Source organism: Myotis daubentonii, chromosome 4, assembly GCF_963259705.1.
Source record: "Myotis daubentonii chromosome 4, mMyoDau2.1, whole genome shotgun sequence".
NCBI classification, from domain to species: Eukaryota; Metazoa; Chordata; class Mammalia; order Chiroptera; family Vespertilionidae; genus Myotis; species Myotis daubentonii.
In genome coordinates, this window is record NC_081843.1 from 79,724,801 (window position 1) to 79,752,749 (window position 27,949).

Below are 27,949 nucleotides of genomic sequence, written 5' to 3' on the forward strand. Positions count from 1 at the left end.
AGAGATATTTAACTATATACTAGTATAGCCTCATTCTTCTACTGTAATGAGAAAAGTTTAAAGTTTGATCAATTATCATGTAATAGAAACAATAAATCTGTGTCTTAACAGATGTAACATTTATTCTAAGTGGAAATCACCAGTGCCTAAATTGGTAAGAAGGGAAAACAATAGTTGGAAAGAAAGGGAAAGGAGAGAAATGGGGAGGGATAAAAGAGAAATCAATGGTTTTGTTAAGCAACCACCACCACCCTTCTTGGGGCAAACGAACTATAAATAGACTTGTTTTGGGCATTATTTTAAGCTTGTTTGTTCACTTAATATAATATTAATTAATCTCTCAGATGCTGATTTCAATAGGAAAAAATGACAAATAGAAGCTACCTCTGAAGTGAGGTTTAAAATATTAAAAATCCTTTAACTTAGCCCTTTTCAACTTTCAATTTATTTTCACATTATTCCTTTTGCTCCGCATACTCCTGTGAATTTGAGATTTGGTTTTGACTTTATGTATGAGAGAGAAAAAGAAAGATACTCGGAGAGGCTGATTTGTCTAAAGTCACATGGTTTGTATGAGCTGGAACCAGTACCCAGGTGCTCTTCAATGTGGAGTTTCCCTACTTTCTACTTGCACTCCCCTTAAATCTTCAGCCCCTGCCTTCTCTCTCAGTCACATTAATTTTATTTTCCTGTTGTTTATATGTCTTCTAAGGAAAATGATAAGTTTAGTAATGGTGCAGTATTCATTGTACCTATCTACTTAAAAATTTTTATTGTACAAAAGTTGCATTGAAACGCCAATATGCATTTATTTCCCCACCATTCATAAATTTTTAATTTTGAAGATTCTGGACCAGATAATATGTAAAGAGAAGACAAGGATTATCCAAATAAGTAATAACAAATTTCTAAACCTCTCACATATTAAAATTAGTAAGACAAAAATATGATTTACAGTACACATTTGCCATCATGTTAGATAAGAAAATAATACCCATACTAAAATTAATTCATCCTACTTATCAAAATTTCTAGTATAAGAATGAAAATATTCAGATTCTTATAAATAGACAGGTATTCAAAAGTTTCTTTTGGACAACATTCTTTGGTGTTTATAAAACTTCACATATTATTATATATCTATTTTACAGTCTTTTCAGACTGTACATTCCTTTTAAATTGGAAATTAAAAAATATAAGTTAGATATATTTATAGAAAATAGTTATAGGATATTTTGATTTCATGGTGCCCTAGTGTTTATAGACCATATTATTAAACTTTAAATGACTACCTATACTTTGATATTTCTTATATATCTACATGTACCAAAAAAATGACATTTATGGGCAGAACATTAAACTGAGTTGACAATTATTTATGACTCTCTCAAATGGCTATTCCACAACATACAGAGCTAAATGAAAAGATGAAAAGCCTAGCATTGCTTGGATACCAGCTTGATAAACAACTAGGAATGCCAGATGCATAATAAGAAATGTAGTATTCTACTTTAGAGGCAGAAGACAAGTGAGTGAACAACATGGACACAACTTAGTATAAGTTCTTCACCTTAATAAAGTAATATTCATTTGCAAATATTACCAAAAGTAAAAAAAAATTTATTTTACAGAGTGGTTGGTTTTTGTAATACATCAAAAACTGTAGTTATACTTCCCTATTCTCACTGCTTGTTTCATTATCAGTGGTTGAAGTTTCTCCCAAATAATTTACTTTACATTAAAAGTGGCAATACAGATTTTACTTAATGGATTTAAGTTTTAATTAGAAACTAGTTTTATATACAGAAAATCCATAAATATAGAACTTTTATTCTTTTTTTATCCTAGGGCTATGCAAAAAAAAATCGACTAAAATTTTTCATTTGGGTCTTTGTAATAAACATGTACATACATTATTTACAATGGAGATGCTTTCTGGCACAAAGTAAACACAGAAGTAATTTTGGTCTTCACTTGATTCCGTCATTATATGTTCATCTTTAAAGATGATGTGATATATCATGTTCACTCAAATTTCAAGATTCTTGTTATACACATAATTCAAATAATGATTTTACTTGAACAATGAATGCTCCATTCTGTATTTAAATTTCCTTTAAGATTCCTTGATCCAATAGTAGGGAACTTTAATTTTGTTTTTCAAATATGGCAAACTGTTTCTGTACAATTGTGTGCAATTTTCTTCCTTCTGGCAATATTCTAAATACTTAGTCATTTAATCTTCATTGTTTACTCTCCAGAGGTAATTCCTGGTTATCTCACATGATGTAAGTGCCATCTTTGTAGTATTTCATGGACTCCATTTGTTTTGTCATAGCCAGGACATCATGAAATCCGGTACTTAGGCCAGACATATGTTGAAAGTATGCCTCTTTTTCCACTTGAATTGTTAAATTATTTACTCCAGCATCTTTAAGTATTCCTGTAACCTGTTATAAAAAAATCCATACATTTTAAAGCTTTTAGGTTAATGCATTTAATGCATATGTGTTAAGTAATTGATATTTCATTTTTTTATAGCTACAGATAGTCAAAGATACATCCTCAAAATAATGTTTGTTATTTATTTGGGCAAATGTTAGATAGGATTTTATTAATTTTTGTTTAAAATATGGAACACTTGACAAATCTGCATGTCATTCTTGTGTAGGGGCCATGCTAATCTCTGTATATGTGCTGCCGAAGGGAGCACAAAATAGATTTTAGACGAGTAAATTCTGATCTCATTTTAAAAGTAGTAAAAGAAAACAGCTATTGCTTCCAATTCAGGATGTCCAGAATAGGGATACAAGAACTGTTTTGATCCCTATCTTCAACCATAGCATATACCCTGCCAATGTTAATATTATTATAATTAATTTAGGGCTACATTTATAATAACTTATTTCTTGATCATCTATTGGGAATTAAGGTTGATCATAAATTAATTTTATTTTACATTAACTTAAGCTGATCCTCTATATCCTAAAACTTGATTTTATTTTAACCAGTTTTGGATATAAGAAAACCTAGGTGTACAAAATGTTATCCTCAGATGAAAGACGGATATTTTCAAACAGTTAAATTACTATCGAACTGTATAAGTTATAATGCAAGAATTACCTCAACTGAAATTACTTTAAAAACAAAAGATTATTACCTGCTGTACTATTCTTTGTTCCAGCACATCAGATGTCACCTGTATATGAATTGTTCCTGCCACAATACTGGCAGAATGACGCCAAAAATGAGGGTCTCGGTATGATATTAATCCTTCAATTTTCTGTATCTGTCAAATAAAAGCTGAAGTAATATAAATGGACTTAAAGGTTATAATTTACTTAACACAAAGCAATCTTTTTGGTCCAGGAACCACTATTAAACTAATTATTTATGTATTTTTTGTTTATTCTCAAGCATTAACTCTTTCCAATAAGCTTCCAAATAATATTGGATTATCTATGCTCTCCCAAAACAAAAACAAACAAATCCAAACGAGAGGCAACTACATTGGGATTTAAATTAAAGAAAATCAGCATTTTCATAATATAGTTTCCTACCCAAGAAAGTATCTCCATTTATTCAGTTCCTATTTTATGTCCTTTAAATAAAACTGTATTTTGTTCATTCATATATTGGACATTTCGTGTTAGGTCAACTTAATTTTAAATGCTACTTTAAAAGGAAGAAAATAGTGAAGAAATTACATACACTACCTTTTCTAAAGCAAGATGTAATTCTTTTTCATATTCTGGCGGCAGTCTCAGAAGTAGAACCTGACAAGCATCTTTAATCAGTGGAACAACACTGAGAAATATTAATACAGCAATAAAAAGAGAGCAGAGGGGATCAGCAATGAACCATCCAAACTGCTCTATAAGAATTGTGGATACAATCACACCAACACTGCCAAGTGTGTCTGCCAAAACATGTAGAAATACACCTGTAAGTAAAATATATAAAAACATTAAAAATTAAATCACATCTAATTTAGTTCTTTTATCCATAAAATATCTATAAGTATTACTGGATACCTACTATGCACCTGTCACTCAAAATGACTAAAACATGGTCACTACCCTCAAGGAATTCACAACCCAGGAGTAAGAAGGTATGATGTGGGCTACTGTACCACAGTGTGGCGAGTTTTATGATGGTGTGGTTTACCTTGGGAAGGCTTCCTAGAAATCGTGTATGAGCCAAGTCTTAACATTACCCAAATAATTTATATTAAACATTTAGAATAATTCAATACAGTGATAAATACTTCTCTCATTTTTTTTTATAGTACAAAAAAATCTGTTTTTTTTTTTGTAGTGAGAATTCATAATGGCATACTCAGTATTTCCCCTGGAAATAATATTTATGCAATTGTCACTATGAAAAGAACTCTATAATTATACAGTAATTGATATTTATTTACTTCAACCTTTTTTTAGCCACAGATTGTTTTTCCAAAATAAAATTGTACCAGAGCCCAATATTTAATACAAATGAACAGTGTCAAATCACAACATGGTTGAAAAGTAGGTCAATATTTGGCAAGGACTCACCCCTCATGTTAGCATTCATGCCTCCGCCTGCAGATCCATGGCTGTGACCGTGCCCATGGTCACTGTGGCTGTGCATATGGTGTGAATGGCTGTGATCAGATGAGTGACAGCTTCCTTGAGAAGCTCCATGGGTATGGTTATGGGCATGGCTAAAGGCACAGATACCAATAAGGTTTACTATCAGTCCTCCAACTGAGACTGGCTAGCAAGAGGGAGAAAAGAAAACCTTTAAATTTGTAATTTAAGAAATAAGCTTGTTGCTTAAGAGTTAGTATACAGCTATATGTTTTCTGTTTATAGTTTTGAAGGTATTCATAGGAAAACCTCATTACATTCATTAAGTAAATCCAAATTTTAAGTGATTAAGAATATGTACTTGGTTTATGACTTATGAATAAATAAATGATACTGAAGTTTTCTCTTATTTAAATAAACAGTTTGAAAATACTACTTCTTAGAGTAAGTATACACTATACCTGAAATCTTGTTTACATTACTAGGTAAATTTCAATAGTATGTATTTATAGGTATAACTCATTTTTTTTAATAGCTGCATAGTATTCTATGAGTGACAATTCATTTAACTAGTCCTTTCATTAGTGGCCACTGTCCCCCCCCACAACCATTATAAATAACTAGAGGCCCGATGCATGAAAACTCGTTCAAGAATAGGCCTTCCTTCCCCTGGCTGCTGGCACTGGCTTCCCTCTGGCACCCGGGACCCGGGCCTTTGCTCTGGCCGCCACCTCCTGCCTTCGTTCTGGGCCGGAGCTGCCTCCCGCCTGCTCTGGGCGGCTCCATGGTTGCCACCCAGAGGCCGGCCCTTGGTGGCCGGCTGGGCCTTGCAGGAGGCTTGGCTTCCTTTGTTGCTGGGGCAACGAAGGAATCCAAGTGTCCCGCCCGCTCCGGCCGGCTCTGTGGCTCCAGCTGGCTCTGTGGCTCCAGCCGGCGCCGCCATCTTTGTGGCTATGGGTGCCGCCACCTTTGTCGTGGAGTGATGGTTAATTTGCATATTACCCTTTTATTAGTATCAACACTAATAAAAGAGAAAAATGGTAATTGGCGTACGAGCTACCCTTTTCATTGGCTAATCAGGGCTATATGCAAATTAACTGCCAACTAAGATTGGCAGTTAACTGCCAACAAGATGGCGGTTAATTTGCATATGTAGGCACAATGCTGGGAGGCGAAAGGGAAAGCAGGAAGCAGCCCCCTGCCACTGACAGTGATCAGAAACCCAGGGAGGAGCTAAGAGCTGGGGGGCAGGGCAAAGGCGGCCCTGGGGCCGCCTTTGCCCTGCCCCCCAGCCATGATCCGAGAATCAGGTGCCTTTTCCGCCCTGGCCAGTGATAGCAGGAAGTAGGGGTGGAGCCAGCGATGGGAGCTGGGCACGGTTGAAGCTGGCAGTCCCAGGAGCTAGGGGTCCCTTGCCTGGGCCTAAAGCGAAGCCCACGATCGTGGGGCCGCTGCAGCTGCGGGTCCCCGCTGCCTGGGCTGGACGCCTAGGCCAGAGGCGTCAGGCCTGGGCAAGGGGCCGATCCTGCGATTGGAGGGTGATGGGGGTCAACGCCTGAGGGCTCCCAGTATGTGAGAGGGGGCAGGCTGGGCTGAGGGACACCCCCCCCACACACACACCCAGTGTACGAATTTCGTGCACCGGGCCCCTAGTAAATGATAAAAGCGTAATATGCTAATTAGACCAGACGTCCTCCCGGAGGTCCTTCTGGACAAAGCCACAGCAGGCGGGGGCTGAGGCAGTGGCAGCAGAGGCCCCTGGCCATGGCGGCGGCGGGTGGGGGCCCGGGCCAAGGCCCTTGCATGAATTTCGTGCATCAGGCCTCTAGTTATAAATAATGATATAATGAATCATGCATCTCTATACACTTGTGTGAATATTTCTGTATTAAATATTAAAGCTCAAAGGATATGAGCACTTAAAATTCAAAATATATTTCCAAACTGTAATCCAAAAACATTTTACTAATATATGCTTCTACCAACAAGACTCATAATTGTTTTTAGTCATTCATCAATTAATTGCTGAGTTCCTACAAGCCAGGTGCTACAATTTAAGAGTTAATGATATACAATTCAGGTCCTGAAAACACTTCACTTATATCTTAATTGTGGAATAATGACAAATTAAACAATAGTTATAACTCAACACTGCTATGGGAATATTGAGAAAGGGATATCTAACAAACTGTCCAGAGAAAAGAGGGGGGTTAGGGGAAAGTATGCCACCGGAGGAGACATATAAGCAAAGTCTTAAGGAAGTCTGAATGTCAGAAGTAAGGGAAGGGCAGGCCAACTACAAGAAAGAGCACATATAAAGGTAGTTTTTAGGTATAGGTAGAACATTAAAAGTTGCTATAGTGTTCCTATAATCTGTGGAGTAAAACTAATATTTTTCTGTCCATCCAGTGTGGCTCAATAGTTGAGCACTGACCTATGAACCAGGAGGTCACAGTTCAATTCCTGGTCAGGGCACATGCCCGGGTTGCGGGCTTGATCCTCAGTGGTGGGCATGCAGGAAGCAGCCAATCAATGATTCTCTCTCATCATTGATGTTTCTGTCTCTCCCTCTGCCTGCCTCTCTGAAATTAATACAAACATATTGGAAAAAGATTTTTTTTTCTGATTCTAACAAACTTTTTCAGGTACTTAAAAACATACTTTCAAACAAAAACATTTATTGTTTATTTCTTTAAGGAAGTTGAATCAGCTTTTAATATTGGAAGGCATTTTATTTTATTTATTTATTTTTGTTAATCCTCACTGGAGGATATTTTTTCCATTGATTTTAGAGAGAGTAGAAGGGAGTGGGGTGGGGGGGAGAGAAAAGAGAGAGAGAAACATCATGTGAGAGAGCTACATCAACTGGCCGCCTCCTACACATGTCCCACCTGGGGCAGGGAACCTGCAACCCAGGTACATACCCTTGACTGGAATCGAACCCGTGACCCTTGGGTTCTGGGCCTGACACTCTAACCCAGGGGTGGGCAAACTTTTTGACTCGAGGACCACAATGGGTTCTTAAACTGGACCGGAGGGCCGGAACAGAAGCATGGATGGAGTGTTTGTGTGAACTAATATAAATTCAAAGTAAACATCATTACATAAAAGGGTACAGTCTTTTATTTCAATAGTTTTATTCATTTCAAACGGGCCGGATCCGGCCCGCGGGCTGTAGTTTGCCCACGGCTGCTCTAACCACTGAGAACACCAGCCAGGGCCAAACAAAAACATTTAATAAGTCAGAAAGAGATCTCTATGTTTTAGAATGTCGTCTAATATTTTGCCTACTAAAATATTAGAGAAAAGGATTAATTCTAAGAGAAAAAAAATTTAAAAAAGAGAAAAGGAAATTAAACAATGTTCCTCTGAACACCAGTGAGGCATCTGAGCACTGGCGGGTGGAAGGAGGAGGAGAAGGGATGGGGGGAAGGCTCATTCCAAAAAAGATGGGGCCCAGAAAAGTATTTCTTTTCAGCAGCCCAGTGGATCTTCCCTAGGGCAGTGGAGGGAAGGGTGGCAGGGTATTTATCAGGGATTGGTGAATTTGCTAACAATCTGCCAGGCTCCTAGAACTCTAGCACAGCCTGAGGGGAAAAGTTTTTTGTAAGAGTCAGCAGTGTAAATAACAGGAAGTTACGTTGATCTAAATAAAAAATGAAAACCTTCTAAGATCAATAATTACAAATAGTTATACTTTAGCATGAAAAAACTATGTGAGTATGAGCAGTAATTAAAATAGAAAAATAAAGACTTACTGTTAACATGTGTGTGTCTAGTTCCGGAGGATCAATTAATCTAGCCACTGACTCCATAAACACAAAGAAAGCTATTACCATTAGAAAAAGTCCATTAATAAAGCCAGAGAGAATTTCTATTCGGCCATACCTAAAAATGTAGAATATATTTTTAGAAAAGGAAATGACAAATAGTTTAAAAGTATAACATTATTACTTTCCAAATGAGAAAACAATCCAAATTTTCAACTATATAAATAGTAATATTAGAAAGTTGCCAAGATTTCAAACATCATACTAGTATGTTCCAAGGTACTTTCTGGACATATATCTGTTGAAATTTTATATATTTATCAATAGATAAATGTTCCCTCTTTTACACAAAGCCTTTCCTAATTTCTTAGCAAGAAGTTATTTTTCCTTTAAGCCCTCAATGTGCTCTGTATCTCTGTCACAGCACATAGATTCTGCTTTATACCAAAATCATTCGTATTTTTGGCTCATTTATGTTTCAAAATATAAACAGTTGAAAATAAGAACTGAATTTATTAATCTATTTAGAGTAGGTCTTATGAAAATACCTTGTACCAACAGGGGATTCTAATATTTGTTGAACTGAATTATTCATTTAATGAAAGGATATTTAATGTACAGCCCCTTCATTTTTAAAACTCTTAACAGCAAAGATGTGAATGATCATGTACATTCCATTGCCTCAAAGAAACATGTTGAGCAAAGAGCTCAATGTTTAACTATTTGCTCTCTGCCTTTAAGAGGGATTTGCCAGGGAGTACAATCTTGAGCTTACTGCCAATTAGTATTTATTAAATGTTTGGTTCATTTCCTCTTACACAGTTCAAATTAAAGAAAAACAAAACTCTGAAAAATTATTTTTATTAAGAATAATAAAATTTCATGTCCCTAAGATGGAATTTGCACTTGACTCTTTCATTGTACTACATTACCTTGATAGTATACCTACCCATAGGAGAAAATCCGAGTTGCTTTCCATCTACTCATTAGGGCAGCAAAAAGTCCCATGACCAAAGCAGAGCAGTCAAAGAGCATGTGAAATCCATCTGAGATCAGACCCAGACTATTGGTCAACACGCCATAAAATAATTCCACAAAGGTAAAAAGCTAAAATATAAAAATAAAAAAAAGAATAGGGGAGTGTGTTGGGAAATACTGTTTCAAGAGAGACTCACCAGAATTTAGTCCAGAGGATTTTACCCCAATTAACCCACATTATAACCTTAATTATACCTAATCTTTACTTGAAGATATAATTGCCTCTAGTTATTTAACTGGTATTTCTACTAAAACTGCATGTCATATAAATTGTAAAAAACTACGCTAATCAGATATGCCCATCTCATAAATTATTTAAAAGGAGATGGTTTTATAGTTTTATTTATAGGTCTGTAGAATGCAATAAACTAAGCTTTAACATGTTAGCATCTGGTCTGTAGTGAGATCCTATAAGGAATAGATAACATCTTTAAAAGCTACTATATTTATTGATTTGAAACACTACACTAAACCGTCTCTAAAATGCCTCAAAAACTGTTTGCCTAAGTAGTCTGAATATAACCCTGTAATCTTCCTACTACTTAGAGAAAGTGTAATTTTTTCTTCAATTTTTGTGAGTTTATTTGAGCCAAACTGTCGACATATGCCGGGAAACAGAACCTCAACGAATTGAGATAATGCTTGAGAAAATGTAATTTTAACCCATTTGTAATTACCAGAAATTTGGGAATTACTAAAATTATACCAGAATTGTCGGGATTAAAAGATTAAGCTTTTAAGATATACCACTTATATTTTAAAATCTTACCAGATTCAAACACAAGAAGTAAAAGATCTGCCTAGAGTCATTCTCCTCGAGAATTTGTTTTAGTGATTCCTTAATAAACCTAGGAATGGACTGGGAGCTATGCTGAAAAGCATCACCCATGAAGTTATAAAGAGGTGTTCCTTCAGGAGAATATCCAATTAGGGTACCTTTCTGTCCTCTTTTAGAGGGAGATGATAAGATGTTAGCAGCTAAAAAGAAAGAGAGAAAAAGAATATTATAAAAGTTTAAGCTACCAAAACCTAACACAGTATTTGTCAGCACTAAATGCAAGCACTGAATAAATTTCCAAATTGAGTAAATAATGTAATCATCAGAATCCAAAAGAAGAAATTTTCTAAGGAGAAAAACGCTTACACAAAATAAAGAATATAGCGCTCACTACCACTCCTCCAGACAGGACGTGTTCAGTGCTCTCCTGGTGTGCTGCTCTGTTCATAGCCCGTAGCTGGTCTGTTATTGGATGCGTCCAAAAATTTCCAAAAAGTAGAGCACTAACGAAAATGGTGAAGGATCCATAGCGGGCACATTTGTTAACTTCTATTTTGACTGAACAAATGGCATCAACATAGAAATCCAGGATCATGATTAAAAAGATAACGGTTGTGAAAGGCATAACGAGGGAAAACCAAGACTCGACTTTACTCTAGAAATAAAAAAAATTTGGGGAGGAGGTCAATATTATAATGGTATAAGCTCGTATCTTTTAAGATGTTTAAGTTAATCCCTTTGTGTATAACAAAAAATGTTCTTGTGATTCAGTATGATTTGTAAAATGCCCAAATAAAGACCTATAAGATACTGGCACATTTTCCCAATATTCCCCAAAGTATTAAAAACAAAAGCAGTTGGGTTCAATACTTGTTAAAATAATAGGTGACCCATAATCCTTGTGCCTAACTCATGGTGGGTATTAAATTGTTTCAACTGATTCCTTTGAGCCATAGGCATGGGAAGGTATATAAATATAATGGTACTTGATTTGATTTCTCTATTAACAATAAAATTAAAAAATTTTCAAAAACTACAAAGAAAAAGCAAAGATAATTTAAGCCTCTTTTAACCTCAAATTGAAATACAATACAATGTACCAAACTAAAATTTATAATAGCAATTAATTTTATTTATTACCAATAAATTCCTGATCTTACCTCAGTTGTCACAGAAAGAACAATGACCCATGGACACAAGAGAAGCACAGAAACAAGATGGGATAAAGCTTGAAGACGTTTGGCTCCACCAACATCTAGAGAGAGCTTTCTGGAAGCTGTATGAAAGCCAACTTTACAACACAAAGCCAGTACTAGCAATAATACTCCGCCCTATGAGCAAAATTAGATAATTCTCATTAGAAATATACACAGTCCAATATTCAATCCTTAAATACATAATATTTGAAGAGATGAACTAGTTTTTCCATATCCCAAATTCCTGAACTACTTAAATGGCAGGCAGAATTGTAAATTATTGGTAACTTATTTTAAACACTTTTAAAGTTACAGTTGCTGTAAATTTTCAGAATCTTTGATCACATTAGCAACAAAGAAAAGAACATACCTTGTGATCTGCCACACCTAAGAAGGCAATGGCTGTGTAAAGCATGTGAGTTAGAGCGCTGTCATGATGTCCTTCAGCTAAGTGAGTTGGAGTAAAGGAAAAGATTGCAAATATTAACTCACTGCCCTGAAGTCCTCCTGGAATTTTTGGTACATTATTTTAGGTTGATAGACTAGTCTAGTCCGGGGCCCCAAACCTGACTACCCTCAATAGTTTCCCTTAAAACAAAAATAATTTAAAAATTAATTCTGGGCTATTACTAATAAGTTGGCTGGTCAGTATTCCTTTTGTCATCTCCAAAACAATTATAATAGTGCCTAAGATATGGCTGTTAAATTTTAGTTCTTAACCTCCAGGAGACATATACATATATACTGTAAGTAGAACAAAGGGACAAGAGCAAGGACCCTCCCTGGACCACTCCTATCCAATGGACTTGCTCTTTTAGAATGACTTTATTAATTATATACATTTTTATTGATTTCAGAGAGGAAGGGAGAGGGAGAGAGAGAGAAACATCAATGATAAGAGAGAATCATTCATCGGCTATCTCCTGCACACCCACTACTGGAGATTGAGCCTGCAACCCAGGCACGTGCCCTGACCAGGAATCGAACTGTGACTTCATGGTCATGGGTTGACACTCAACCACTGAGTCACACCAGTGGGGCTAGAATAACTTTTAAAATCAGTCCTAAATCTGTTTCTAAGTCATTTACCACATAGCCCTCATCAAAGCAAGAAAAAAACAAACTCCTGTTGCTTGAGAGCAAGAGAGTGACTATCAAGGGTGTGTGAGATAGCTGTACTGCAAGCAACAGGAGTTTTTCAAAGTCATGGCACCCTCTTTTACTGTAACAAAGTAAACTGATACAACTAAGTTTTTGGGCAGTGAGTAGCTGTAACCAGGAGAATGAAAAAATGGTGTCCTAAGTTCTGATAAATAGAGTGGGCAAAAAAAGATGTATGGATAAGAAAGAAAACAAATTATGTCTGTAGAGGAAAGTGAATAGACATATTTGACTCAAAAGTTGTGTTCACATAAGAGAAAATTGGGAGCTGAATCAGAGATAATAATTTAGAGCAAGAGAGTGAATATCAAATTTAAAAACTTGAACTTTTTTTTATTGGCAAGATGCCAAACATTTTTCATCTAAAAGAAATTTATATTTAACTAGAGGCCCCATGCACTGGTGGGGTCCCTCAGCCTGGCCGGCACCCTCTTGCAATCAGGGACCTCTTGGGGGATGTTGGACTGCCAGTTTTGACCCGATCCCTGCAGGCCAGGCCAAGGGACTCCATTGGTGCAACGAATCCCTCTGAGATTCATCAGTCTATTCCATGTTTCCATGCCTGTGCATTGAGCATCTGCCCCCTGGTGGTCAGTGTGTTGCTTAGGCTTTTATATATATAGATAATTGCCAGTGACTTCTAAAACAACCGTTTAAATTATTAAATTACAAGGGAGCAAATAGATTGATTTTGTTGAGTGTCAAATCATTTATTTAGCATGAGGTCAATGTAAAATACTTTTACTGTCCCTAAATTTCTGACAGTTTAATTCAGTCACTCCATTTCCCATTCTGCCAGTCTTTTATTTTTTTACAATAAATAACTCTGATCTGTTGCAAAAGGATACGGTGTTCAGCCATTTTAGCCATGAGATCATCATTGTCGAAAAGCAATAGGCAGATCACAGCAATAATAAAAAAAGCAGCCCCCCTTGTCTGGAAATGAAGAGAATAATCTTAAGAATGGCTTTTTCAAGAATTGATTTTTAAGACCATGATTACACAAACATGAAAAAATTTTTTTTGCAAATAAACATTTAAGGTAAAATAATACCTGACATTAGAGCCCTTATACTGTACAATATACATTTACAGTATTAACAGTAAGGTAAAAGTAAAGAGCTCTAATAAATTCTGCAGGATATTTTAAGGGTACTTAAGACACATAATAATGACAACTTCAATTGTCTACTTACTAATATGGCTAGCCATGTTACCATACACAATTATTGTTCACAGACTTAATCTTTGCAAATGTTACTTTGCTTTTGATTGAAAAGCCCAAGTAGGTAAAGAATAATTATTAAGGACTTAACAGTTAATTTATAATAATATCAATATTCTAGGTACCACTCCTCTAGGGGAAAGAATTAAAAAGCTATATTAAGAAAACTAGCAAAGTATTTTTAATATCTAGTAAAGGCGTAAGGCACTTAAAAGCTGACAAACTTTTTATGTTCTCATTCCAGGGAAAGGATTTTGACAGAAAAAATTATAGAAAGGACATACTAACTTAGTTTTTACAAATACTTCAGTTTATACAAAAGCAATTTAAATAGCATTATTATACATTCTATATTTACAAATTTACAGGTATAATACCAGATACTTTCATTAAATAAAAATTTTAAATGAAAAGTGAGGATCCTATTTTACTTATTACATGTTACTACTACACTTGATAAATTATTACTGTGGTAGATATTTTGACAAAAGTCAGTATACATAAACCACACAATTTAAAATTTTGTAATTTTTATTGAATCAGAATATTGCAACATCAACAACACTCAAATATGGAGAATTTAATCTAATCTTTTATTAACAAAGAGGGCAACTGAGAATTTTGTAGTGTTTTAGTCATAACTAAGGAAAAAACCCACTGAATTCTGGATAAATGCTGAGTTTCATTACTAACACTAATGAGAGGATATGCAAGATCTATGCTCCCATTTCTGATTATTGGTGCAGCAAAATTTGTGTGTTTTTTTTTAATGTTTTGAATCCTTTGTATTTCTTTTGTGAGTTGTTTTCCCGTTTGCTCATTTCTGTTGAGGATCTTAAGTATTTTTATTAACTGACTTATATTTTAAAGACGTGTAAAGCTTTTTTTGGTGGCAATTTGCTGCTGTTAGTTTGTTTGCACAACGATTTCTGTTATATAAAAGCCTGTAATCATTATGAAGTTAAATTTAAATGTATTGAATTTTCCCTTTGTGATTTTTTAAATTATTTACTTTTCAATTACAGTTGACATAAAGTATTATATTAGTTTCAGGTGTACAACAAAGTGATTAGACAGTTATATACCTTACAAAGTGACTTTGTGATATTTTCCCTACGGCTTCTATGCTTTTACAAATATCTTCCACCAAACTCTTCAATTCACTTGACATTTATTTTGGAGTGCTCTGTAAATTAGGGGAGCAGCTTATACAGGGGCATATGCTTTAATATTAATGATCCAATGTGGAATCTACAGTGTCTCACTCTGTACTTGGCACATTATTTTATTCATCTTGTCTCCAGTACTTAGCCTGAAAGTCTAAGGGGACTATATATTTTTCCTTTCCCCTATAACCAGAATAGTGTACCATGCATAGGAAACATTTAATTTGGTAAATAGCAATATTGCAGTTGTAAGAACTGGAATTACAGATGGATGACTCATTTACTAAAAACAAATAATACTTAAAATTATAAGTTGAATAGGGATGCCTAGTTGGCAAAATGTTGTATAAATATTCATTAAAAATGTTCATCAAACTTTAAATAAAGTTCTTAGGTATTTTCCAAAAATGATGTCTGGGGATTAAAAACGAGGTGGGAAAGGGTTCAGGTACAGCATAAAGGAGATGTTTGTGGTGATCAATCAGTTCTGTATCTTGATTGTGGCAGTAGTTACCCGAATCTATACATATAAACACACATATGAGTGTATTTAAAATTGGTGAAAACTGAATAAGGTCTATGGATTGTACCAATGTCAATTTCCTGGTTTTGACAATATAACTGAGTTGGGTAAGAAGTTACTACTGAAACTGAGTGAAGGGCACAAAGACTGCTCTACTATTTATGCAACTTCCTAGGAATATATAATGATGCCAAAAACGTTATTAAAAAATGTAAAATTAATAGAAAAGCCCCTGCATTCTTTCAAATGTTAAAATATACTATTTTGTTGCTTTGGATAACATTTCAAATGTATACTTTCAATTTTCAAGTAGCTAATAATGGAAAATTGTACCTTTGCTGGTCCTCCTCCAGAACCAGTGAACAAAACACTGAGTAGGGAGATGACAACAATATCACTGTGTTCAAATAGCAGCAAAGTCCTACAAGAATAAAACATATCATTTGTGAAATATACCTGATCTTTATAAAAAAGCATTAATTCAACTAGAGTGAAAGAAAAGAAATATTTCCCCTTGATCCATAAAACATTATGAGAAAAATAGGAATAGTGGCTCTGGAAAATATTTTGGCATTATCTACTTTAAAAAGGCTGAAGCTATAAATACTCAACAGTACTACTCATAGAATTTTATCATACAGATTTCTTGTATTTGTGTACTTGGGAACATTTATAAAGACACCAGCATTGTTTGCAGTAGCCTAATATTGGAATAACCGAAATGCCCACTGATAAGACAGAAGATGTAAATTAGAATATATCCATTTAGTGAACTATATTATACAGCAGTAAGAATGAATGAAATTCCATGAATATACTAATACAGAATTGTACACTTTAGAAGTCCCATAGACTGAATGTTTGTGTGCCCTCCCCCAACCTATTCATATGTTGAACCCAATCCCTAATGTATCTTAAAGGTAGAGTCCTCATGAATGGGATTTGTGCCCTTATAAAAGAGACCACAGAGAGCTCCCTTGCTCCTTCTACCAAATACTGAATATATCTCACCTTGATCGTGACTTTGTCAGCTTCCAGAACTATGAGAAATAAATGTGTTGTTTATAAGACACTCAATCTGTGGTATTGGTTATAGCAGCCCAATGGAAAAAGTATGCTGCAGAAAAATACATGCAAGTAAAAAACTTGCAAAGTTAACCATTAAAAAGAAGAAGAAATATGTACATATTTGGTAAAACTATAAAGAAAAGCAAGCCCTATATATTTGTTGAGTTGTACCCAATGCTATAGAAGTCATAGAAGCATTTGCATGTATTTTGACACAAACATTTGACATAAAATCTAATGGAACAAAACTAATATTCAAAATGAAGAGATATAAACAAGCATTCAAAATATATATTTTTATTTACCTTAGTGGTCCACAAAGAGTGAGGCCAAAAAACCACAAGAGTGAAATGATACACCCAGCAACTGCATGTTTAAATATTTTGATCCACTATAAATGGAAACAAAACATTAAAAATTTCAGTCATAAATATCTGAAAATCTTAATGCACATAGGGAAATATAATAATGGTAATACAAATATTTTAAAGGCTAATTACATATTTTGAAATTAAATAGGAAATGTTAAGATCCTTTAACTAAATTTGAATTTGAAGACAGTATTCTAGTTTCCAGGAGTCTGTTGGATCTTGAAATCTTTTTCTATACAGTACAATTTTCCGTCCCCTCCCAATTAGTTTATCACTAATGTACTAGGAACATTTAATATTTTAGTCTTTAAATTCTTTTCCATCAGGAATAGTAAGTGCTTCAATAATTTGAAGAGAGAGAAGAAAAGTTAAGATGTGGTTTAAAATATTAATCCTATTTTTAAAAACAACCTTGGTCTCTAAAACAGAGGTACTTAAATTTGCCATTCTAATAAAAAATCATGGCACAGATTTCCAAAAGCAAACATGTAATAGGGGATAACTACTATCCAAACAGGTGGTAATATGAGATTATGCAGAATGAAGGACATTTCTGGTATGCATATTGAATCTCAGATGTCTAAAGGGAATAATGATAATGATGATGAGGGTGACATAGTATGTATTGCATACTCTATATGTTAGGCACTATTTTAAGAATTTATATGTATAAACTCATTTATTCCTATGGAAGGGAGGTATTATTATTTCCACTTAAGTCAAATGACATTTGTAATAGGCTCTGGGTCATGTCTCCATGTCTGACTTGTAAACCTTTCAGAATAAAGACCCTGCACTAAAAAAAATAATTATATGCATGTTTTAAAAATGTTCTACCCTTTTCTGCATTTTTAAAAATTCCATTATCTTACAACTTCATAGTTCATTCTTGACGCTCCAATTCCAAATAGACAAGCTAACTTTGGGAATGTTCTGCTTTGCACTAAATTATTCGTTAAGTAACCCTGATCAAGGAAAGAGCACTGTTATCTGGCCTACTGACTGAGAAGCAGCTAGGGAAAAGGATTCAGCAAAAAACTCACCTGGTGTCTGGTAATACTTTTTCCAGAAGAAAATGGCTTTTGAAACAAAACCATAAGAAATGCAGTCCTGTGAATATTGAAACATTAATATATTAATCAATCTTCAATACAAGGTTTGGTTTTAAGTAAAGACACTTATTTTAGATAAATACATACACTAGAACTTGAAAAGTTCTTTAGAGGTACGTTAATCTCTAAAGAAATTATACTAAAGAACAATACTGTGTGTATGTGTGTGTGTTTAATTTCAGAGAGAGGGAGAGAGAAAAACATCAATGATTAGAGAGAATCACCAGTAGCTGCTTCCTACAGGCCCGCTACTGGTGATTAAGCCCGAAACTCAGGCATGTACCCTGACCCAGAATTGACTCCTGGCTCATGCTCAACCAGTGAGCCACACTGGCTAGACAATACTAATTTCAATAAGGCAGCCACTGCAACATTTTCGGACTCTTTTTTTTGCAGTTGCCTTCTGAACAAGTTCAAAAGCCACAAAAGAAAAGGATATTATTTTATACTTGAAATACCAAAGAAAATAATCCCAATCTTATCCAAAATTTAGTAATAACAAATCTTAATAGAAATGAATAAAGTACTAATTATATATCCTTACCTTTCACTTTCCCCAAATCCTATATAATAAAAGGCTAATATGAAAATCGACTGAATGGCAGAACTACCGGTCCCTGATGCGCACTGACCACCAGAGGGCAGATGCTCAATGCAGGAGCTGCCCCCTGGTGCTCAGTGCGCTCCCACAGGGGGAGCGCTGCTCAGCCAGAAGCTGGGCTCATGGCCTCTCCAGCCTCCCCGGCAGCGCTAAGGATGTCTGACTGCCAGTTTAGGCCCACTCCCCAGGGAATGGGCCAGCGGGCCTAAGCCAACAGTTGGACATCCCCCGAGGGCTCCCGGACTGCGAGAGGGTGCAGGCCGTGCTGAGGGACAACCCCCCAAGTACACGAATTTCATGCACTGGGCCTCTAGTAGTTATATAAAAATGCATACAATATTGATTAAAATTTCCTAGTCAAGTATCACTTCCCATAATTATTACTAAAATTATACGCCCAGGAGTTTTTAACATATTTTTAGTAACACAGAGGGTGATCACTATCAATCTCAAGGTCCAGAGAATCTTTATTTAGAGAGAATTTCTTATTATATGCAGAATAATGTTAAATTTATACTATACTAGAGGCCCTGTGCACAAAATTTGTGCACTCGGGGGCGGTCCTTCAGCCCGGCCTGCGCCCTCTTGCAGTATGGAGCCCTCGGGGGATGTCCGATTGACGGCTTAGGCCCACTTCAGGACATCCTTAGTGCTGCCGCGGAGGTGGGAGAGTCTCCTGCCACTGCCGCTGCGTTCGCCAGCCGTGAGCCCAGCTCAGGGCTTCTGACCACCAGTGGGTAGCTCCGGCATTGAGCATCTGCCCCCTGCTGGTCAGTGTGCATCATAGCGACTGGTCATTCTGCCATTTGGTCAATTTGCATACTAGCTTTTTATTATCTACACTAATAAAAGAGAAAAATGGTAATTGGCGTACGACGCTACCCTTTTCATTGGCTAATCAGGGCTATATGCAAATTAACTGCCAACTAAGATTGGCAGTTAACTGCCAACAAGATGGAGGTTAATTTGCATATGTAGGCACAATGCAGGGAGGCGAAAGGGAAAGCAGGAAGAAGCCCCCTGCCACTGACAGTGATCGGAAACCCAGGGGGGAGCTAAGAGCTGGGGGGCAGGGCAAAGGCGGCCCTGGGGCCGCCTTTGCCCTGCCCCCCAGCCATGATCGGAGAATCAGGCGCCTTTGCTGCCCTGGCCAGTGATAGCAGGAAGTAGGGGTGGAGCCAGCGATGGGAGCTGGGCACAGTCGAAGCTGGCAGTCCCGGGAGCTAGGGGTCCCTTGCCTGGGCCTAAAGCGGAGCCCATGATCGCGGGGCTGCTGCAGCTGTGGGTCCCCGCTGCCCGGGCCGGACGCCTCAGCCAGAGGCGTCCTGCAGGGGCAGGGGCAGAGCCTGCGCGATCGCGGCCCCCCCGCTGCCACTGCGGGTCCCCGCTGCCCGGGCCAGACGCGTTAGGCCTGGGCAGGGGCGGAGCCTGCAACCGCGGGGAGCTGGGTGTCCCCTGCCCAGGCCTGACACCTCTGCCGGAGGTCTCAGGCCTGGTCAAGGGGCCGATCCGGTGATTGGTGATCGGAGGGTGATGAGGGTCAACTCCTCTGGCCGAGGCATCAGGCCTGGGCGGGGGGCTGGGGGTCCCCTGCCCAGGCCTGATGCCTGGGCCAGAGGCATCAGGCCTGGGTGGGGGGCGGAGCCGGGGATTGGGGGGATATGATGGTCCCCTTGCCCAGGCCTGAAGCCTGGGTCAGAGGCGTCAGGCTTGGGCGGGGCGTTGAGCAAGCGATCAGAGGGAGATGGGGGTCCCCTGCCCAGGCATGATTCCTGGGCCAGAGGCCTCAGGCCTGGGCGGGGGTCAGAGCCAGTGATCGGGGGGAGATGGGGTCCCCTGTCCAAGCCTGACACCTCTGGCGGAGGCATCAGGCCTGGGCAAGGGGTCGATCAGTTGATTGGAGGGTGATGGGGGTCTACGCCTCTGGCCGAGGCATCAGGCCTGGGCAAGGGGCAGAGCCAGCAATCAGAGGGGTCTGGGGGTCCCCTGCCCAGGCCTGACGCCTGGGCCAGAGGCATCAGGCCTGGGCTGGGGGCAGAACCAGTGATGGGGGGAAATGAGGGTCCCCTGTCCAGGCCTGACCCCTCTGTCAGAGGCGTCAGGCCTGGGCAAGGGGCCGATCCTGCGATTGGAGGGTGATGGGGGTCAATGCCTGAGGGCTCCCAGTATGTGAGAGTGGGCAGGCTGGGCTGAGGGACACTCCCCCCCGCTACCCAGTGCACAAATTTCGTGCACTGGGCCCCTAGTATAGGATAAGGACCCTGTACTGTGAAGGAAACATGTAGTAAACACAGCCCAGCATAGTTTATCTTAGAAAATAAGGAACATCTGTGCCAAGACAAGTCTCAGATAACATTCTATGCCTGCTGGAAGATTGGACTATACTGGTGGTATGGCCTGGGAATCCCTAGGACCCCCGAGACCCTTTTAGGGCATCTATCTCTATACAAACTAATACATTATTTGCTTGCCTCTTATTCCCTCAGGGAGCTTTCAGAGGCTAGCTGACATTAAGATACTGCAACAGATTGTTGCTGAAACAGAATGAGAATCTAGCTGTCTTCAATTAAGCAGAAATTTGCCAAACCCTCCTTAACACAAATGAAGGTAAAAGTCTATGTTTTTGGCAAGCTATTAGACAATCCCTTTTGTAAAAAAAATTTTCACCTAGGGATATGCTTATTGATTTTAGAGAGAGGGGAAGGGCAAAAGAGAGAGAGAGAGAGAAACATCAATGTGCTCCGACTGGGGATTGAACCTGAAAACCAGGTATGTGCCCAGACTGGAAATTGAACCAGAAATCTTTTGGTATACAGGAAAACGCTTTAACCAATGAAGCCACACTGGCCAGGGCTTTTTATTTATTTATTGTTTTAATCAATCTCCTTGTACCGCTAACCTTAGATATTCTATTTCAAAATATTCCACATAAAATTTCCTAACTATACTCAGTTAAAACAGGATTTTCAAAGAAATAAAAAACATTAAGGAAAAAAAGAACCATACACACTCACCCAAGCTTTAATATAAAAATGAACTGAACAATGTGAACTGCTTTTAGGAGATCATATGATTCAAAAAGTCCCACTGCCTTCAAGAATTTAGTGAAACATAGTAACACAATGTATTTCGTGAATCTGAAAAATAAAAGCAGAAACAAGTTTCAGTATCACTGAAATCACAAGGATTCTGTAATCTTTGTTTTTTCTTATTCTATAAGTAGTAGGGATCATTATAAAAAGCATAAATATACATAAACCAAAAATGAAACAAACAAAAACCCAAAGAAGAGAAGCTAAAGTCCACAGAGTTAGCTAGGGTCAAGCCCATGTCTCTTTTATGCTCTTTTTGATATGTCACACAGAAAATCAAAGTTCATCCAAAAGATTTTGAAAGTTCCCATCTTCTAAACTGTTTCCAATTACACAAACACACTGGTCCACATGAACAATAAAATCATCTTAAATATGAAATAAAATGCATATTAAAATCTAAGATTAATTTAGTAATATTAGCCCATTTAAGCTAGAGAAAAAAATCAGAGATGTAAGTAAATTAACTATACTAATGCCATTTTATTTATTTATTTATTTAAAATATATTTTATTGATTTTTTACAGAGGAAGGGAGAGGGATAGAGAATTAGAAACATCGATGAGAGAGAAACATCGACCAGTTGCCTCCTGCACAGCCCCCACTGGGGATGTGCCCTCAACCCAGGCACATTGCCCTTGACCGGAATCAAACTTGGGACCCTTCAGTCCACAGGCCGACGCTCTATCCACTGAGCCAAACCAGTTAGGGCTATACTAATGCTATTTAAATACTCTTGTCGTGGTAGCAATTCATAATTAGCCAATAAAAATAATAGTTGAGCTAGAAATCCTTTGTTTATTCAGCTCCTAACACAGGGACTTGCATAACATATGTTCAGTAAACATTTACCAAATGAAAAAGTGATAACTCTACAATTATACTTAAGTGATACAGTAATATTTAGTACAGTAATATATATAGTGCAGTAATACAGTACATAAGAGGCATTCAAGCTTCTGGCAATTTAAACTACCAGCAACTCAGCCATAAATTCAAAATAAAAGAATGAAATCAAGTAGAAGAAAGGTCAAAACCTCCTAAAGCTCTTAACTAGGTGTAAAAATAAGGTAACATGATAGAAACATGGACATAAAAAACAACTGTCGACAAGATAGAGAAAAAAAACTAAAGAGCCCAGCCGGTGTGGCTCAGTGGTTGAGCATCGACCCCTGAACTAGGAGGTCACGTTTTCATTTCCGTCAGGGAACATGCCTGGGTTGTTGGCTCAATCCCCTACCGTGCAGGAGGCAGGCGATGGATGTTTCTCTCTCATCATTGATTTTTCTCTCTCTCTCTTCCTCTCCTTTCTTCTCTCTGAAATCAATGAAAAAAATATTTAAAAAGAAAAAAGTTTCCTTGCATTATAGTGTCTCTGTTACTGGTTTTTAAGAGCTTGTTTATGACTAAAGATGTTAAGCATTTTTCATACATTGCAAATGAAACACCCTGTTTTTTTTTTATTATTTTATTCTGGTGTTTCACTTTTTGGTTGTATCAAACTTATATATTAAATATAATCATGTTCTGTTTAAAAGAAAAAAAAACAAAGACCAGGAAAAACAGTTACATTAAAAACCACAGCAGTCTGGGAAATATTGATGTCAGCCAAGAGCCTTGTACATTCCTCATGGGGCTATTTAGCCATTCTTCAAATATTGCTTGCATACTTTACTATATGCTAGGTGCCATATGTGGCCAACGAGACCCAAGAGAAACCTGACAGGGTGGCTTCAGGTACAACCTACCCTCTTCCTGATAAAAAGGCAAGATATAGCTAGGAATCCTTTTACCTTTTTTTTCTTGCCTTCCAGGGAGGGCTTCTGTCTAAAACTTATCTAAAAAAATGTTACACATTTTACAAGCCTGAATATGAAAGCCACACTTAGGCAGGCAGAGAGCAAAGACAAAGAATCTGGTTCCATGGTTTCTTTAAAAAAAAAAAAAAAAATCCTCACCAAAGGATATGTTTTTATTGATGAGAGAGAGAGAGAGAGAAGAGAGAGAAACATCAATCTGTTGCCTCCCGTAAGTGCCTGACCTTGGAACCTTTTTGGTGCCCAGGACACCAGAACCAACTGAGCTACCCGGCCAGGCAACCAATGGTTTCTTAGACGTAAGGTTATGTCTCTATTTGTTTAGAAAGCTCTTACTTTGGTTACTTACATCTAAACACATTTCTAGGTACTATCCAAGACACTAAATACAGGAGTTAAGATCTTAGGTAGGCGGAAAAACAAGTTACATAAATGACAGAAAAACAAGTATTTATGTGACCCAAGAAATAATAGAATTTAAAGGGCTAGATGTGGAAGCAACTATGTTTGTTAACAAGGAAAGCAAAGATCATCTTCAGAGTTTGAGATGTACAAATGTGCATACGAGGGCAAAGGAGGAATCCTGAAGCAAGAAAAAGGGAAGGGTATTTCAAAGTACAGAGAACAACACATGCAAAACGCTGGCACTACGAAGGAGCCATTGAAGAAATGATTGTACTTAAGCCCAGTTCACCAGATTATGCTCAAAATGACCTGAAGTCACTAAGGAAATTATATTTAATATATTATTTTTAAGAAGATGGGTGCAATATGAAATTATTTCTAAATAATTTTTGTTTAATGTATTAACAAAACGTAAAAATATTGGCACTTTCAGCCAGGCTGGCATGGCTCAGTGTTTAAGCATCTACCTATGAACCAGGTCACAGTTCGATTCCCCGTCAGGGTACATGCTCAGGTTGCAGGCTCGGTACCGAGTGTGGGGCGTGCAGGTGGCAGCCGATCAATGGTTCTCTCTTATCATTGATGTTTCTATCTCCCTCTCCCTCTTTGAAATCAATAAGAATATATTTTAAAAAAATGAAAATAAAAATTTGGCACTTTCATGGCAAGATTTAGTCATATGGAACATTAAGTACTTCTTGATAATATGTTACTATTATGATCTTTCTGATACTAATTTTCTTTATTCCATTTTTTATTTCCTTTTTTAATAAAAAACAAAACAAAACAAAAAACACACCAGAGATTACAAAAGCACACCTAAGTAGCTAGCTGGTTGTTATAAAAGTTTTAAAGAAAGTCATTCCCAATTTCCTCCTCATAGGTGACCAACTGGGTTCGTACATCCTTCCAAACCTTTTACTTTGCATCTCCATGAATTGATACACTTCTTTTAGATACATTCATATATCCAGAAATGTACATATTTTTTGATATTGCAATATGACTTTAAAAGTATATATTGAAGATCTTTTGTTACCATATTAAATTAGAAAATTTATTTTTGTATAAAATGAACGTGCTATATCAGCTCTGGGTCCCTGTCTCTCCATCAGAGGACAGTGGTCCCACCCAGTCCCAGCTTTCCCTACTGAAAAAAAAAAGGGGGGGGAGGTAAAAAAAAAAAAAAAGAAAATTTATTTTCCAATTTTAAAAGTTGGATAGTTTGATTTTTAAAGTCTCAATTAATGAAGTCTTGTTGGGCTAAAAATGACACACTAGCTAAGTAGACATTCCTAGTTTATATTGCAGAGGGAAATAATGAACAGCTTCATTTACTAAAAGGAAAGATGGGGGGGGAGGGCTCTTGAACAAGGGCAGTGACCCTTGAGACACTGACTCTCTGGGCAACTGAGGGGGAGCCAATCCACCTCCCCAAATTAAAAATCATTATTTGCCTTTAACTGTCTCATCAAGCATATCACTGGTCTTTTCTGTGAAGGATTAGAAAAATCTCTGGTTCTGTAAACCTGGAATTACTGAAATTTGGGTTTTGGGTTCAAACCTGTTTTTTAGGCTTTGACCACTGCAACAGCTCACAATTCTTCAGTTTAAAAAACAAACAAAGCCCTAGCTGGTTTGGCTCAATGGATAGAGCATCAACCTGTGGACTAAAGAGTCCCAGGTTCTATTCGAGTCAAGGGCACATGCCCAGGTTGTGGGCTTGATTCCTAGCAGGGGACATGCAGAAGGCAGCCGATCAATGATTCTCTGTCTCATCAATGTTTCTCTCTCTCCCTCTCCCTTCTTCTCAGAAATCAATAAAAAATATCTATACTAATAAAAGGGTAATATGCTAATTAAGGTGGACATCTTATGGACGACCATCCGGACAAAGCTGCAGCGGCTGCCTGAAGCTCAGGCAAGCCGTGGATGGTGGCTGCTGCTGCCCAGGGCTGGCCCGAGGCTCAGGCAGCCATGGTGGCCACCAGTGGCAGCAGCAGCAAGGTGATGGGGGCAGTGCCTTCCCTGATCGGCCAGGTCGCCTCGGCTGAGGGAGGCCAGACTGTGGCTTAGGCTAGGGACTGAGGCAGAGGTGGTTAGGGGCAATCAGGCAGGCTGGGGGGCAAGGTAGGGGTGATCAGGCCAGCAGGCAGGCAGAGGCAGTTAGGGGCGATCAGGAGGCTGAACAGTTAGGAGCCAGCGGTCCTGGATTGCAAGAGGGATGTCTGTCTGCAGACATCAATAGGAGGGCAGCTCTGCTAAGCAAATAATGCAAATGAAGCAAAGGACTATTTCCAACATCAACCTAAGACAATAAGCTCTTGAGTAAATAACAACTTTAAACTGTTATTTAAAAATAACTTCAAGTTTACAGAAAAGTTGCAAGAATAGTACACCTTTACCTAGCTAGATTCTCTAATTGTTAATGTATTGTCCTATTTGCCTTATCTCTCTCCCTAAATACACACTTAATTTTTTTCTGAAGTATTTATTTAAGTTACATACGTTATGCTCCTTTACCCCTAAATACCTGTATTTCCTAAGCATACAGACATTCTCTTTAAAAATCAGCAGTTACCAGTTTCAGGAAACTTAAACATTAATATGATAATTTAATCTATCGTCCATAGTCCAATTTTGTCAATTGACCTAATACTGTCCTTTTTAGCATCTTTCTTGCCTAGTACCAAATCCAGACCGGAACCGCCTATTGCATTTAGTTGTCATGTCAGAGTAAACATCTGATATCTGTCATTTATAAAGTGAGTTGCTCAAAACAGATGAAAAAATTAAACTTGTACTACAGAAATGCAGTTAAGTTGTTCCAGCATTTTGTGTTCTTTCCTTTTCAAAGAAAATAGTTGTTAGTAATACTATTTCTATGATTTCAAAGAATTTATCAACCCAACTTTTAAGTCTCAAAGAAAGTATTCAAGAACGAGAAAACCTTAACCTCATTGAAAACGAAGTGTCATCTTTGACACTCAGGACTCGGGACGGGCCACGGGCACACTCCAGAGTGGTCACTGTCCGTCCTCTGGGGGGTCCCTGGGAGGCCTGGCGGGAGGTGAAGAGGGGAAATTCACTTCTTACCCTGAATGTCTGCACTGTGGGGTTTTTTGACAATGAGCACACATATCTTATTTAACAATAAAATAAACCACGAAAGGAAAAGAATACCAGGCGACGGGCGTGTGGTGTTAACCTGAACTTCGTACTTTGGTTTCTTTGCCTGAAGACACGATGGTGACACCTTCCCCTAATTTACACAGGAAGATGTCGGGAAGGGTAAGCCGTCACTAAACTACTATTTTAGGGAGAAACAGCATCAGAAACACCTCCGCGGACGGACCGGCAGTTCTCCGGTAGACGGTCTGCCCGAGAACCGTCCTGACTCCAGACCATTCATTCCGCGGCGGAGACCGAGGAGCCAATGGGCGCCGGCCGTCCGCGGCCCGGGAGCGGGAGCCGGGGGCTGGGCACGCCGAGCCCAGGAGGCGCTCCGGGCTGTCAGGGGTCGGGAGGCGCGCCGGTCCCCGCGCGCCCGGGGAGCCAGGGCAGCGGCGGGGAAGGTGTGTCCGGGCGGCCAGGCTGTCGTCCGGGTCCGCGAGTGAGCGCCCGCGAGCGCAGGCACGTGGGCAGCCCTGGAGCGGGCCGGTCCCTTACCGAGCGCTGGGCGCGTCCACCGGCCCGAGGCGGCCGCCGCCGCCGCCGCCGCCGGGGCCGGCTAGCACGTCCCCGCCGTATTTCTCCTCCATCCCGGGCTCAGGAGCCGCCGCCGCTGCCCCCGCCGCGCGGTCTCCTCATGTCTCGCCGCTGCCGCGGAACAGCGGGCGCAGCGCGTCACTCCCCCATGGCAGCGGCCTCGTCGGTTCCCGCAGGCCGGGCCGCCGCCGCCCCGGAGCCGCCTCACCAGCGCGATCGCGTCGGGACTAGGCCGCGGGCAGTTCCGGGGGCGCCGGGTTCCCGGGAGGTGCACCGGCACGGACGTTGCCAGGCCACGTCATTGGGCCCAGCAGCCTCCACTCCCGGGGGAGTGCCCGGCCCCGCGCCT

The 27,949-nt window shown here is 38.7% G+C and overlaps 1 protein-coding gene and 1 pseudogene across 2 annotated transcripts; both read right to left on the reverse strand.

Annotated features, from left to right (window-relative positions):
• Window positions 1-784: 784 nt before the first annotated feature.
• SLC30A5 (solute carrier family 30 member 5) lies at window positions 785-27,930 on the reverse strand. 2 transcript variants are annotated; one of them, XM_059694438.1, is made up of 16 exons: window positions 27,562-27,929; window positions 21,592-21,714; window positions 17,908-17,974; window positions 16,799-16,884; window positions 15,759-15,846; window positions 13,360-13,447; window positions 11,721-11,797; window positions 11,315-11,485; window positions 10,521-10,809; window positions 10,146-10,354; window positions 9,288-9,445; window positions 8,327-8,456; window positions 4,554-4,755; window positions 3,717-3,943; window positions 3,161-3,289; window positions 785-2,450 (listed from the first exon to the last, which is right to left on the reverse strand). In XM_059694438.1, exons 1-16 carry the CDS (start codon window positions 27,651-27,653, stop codon window positions 2,280-2,282), a joined length of 2,307 nt encoding a protein of 768 aa, XP_059550421.1. In that variant the 5' UTR covers window positions 27,654-27,929; the 3' UTR covers window positions 785-2,279. The 2 variants fall into 2 exon arrangements, 1 of the variants encoding a protein (XP_059550421.1); XR_009452666.1 differs by having other exon boundaries at window positions 2,268-2,450; window positions 3,161-3,303; window positions 27,562-27,930.
• LOC132233940 (U6 spliceosomal RNA) lies at window positions 2,627-2,711 on the reverse strand (annotated as a pseudogene).
• Window positions 27,931-27,949: the final 19 nt, after the last annotated feature.

Bases quoted from the DNA above. Each gene is read 5' to 3' on its own strand.
- SLC30A5 (XM_059694438.1), bottom strand. From the start codon at position 27,653: ATGGAGGAGAAATACGGCGGGGACGTGCTAGCCGGCCCCGGCGGCGGC. The intron at 15,847-16,798 runs GTAAATAAAAAT...TTATTCTTGTAG, and splicing joins ACTCTTTGTGGACCACTAAG to GACTTTGCTGCTATTTGAAC. The intron at 3,290-3,716 runs GTAGTGTATGTA...TTTATTTGACAG, and splicing joins TACATCTTGCTTTAGAAAAG to ATACAGAAAATTGAAGGATT.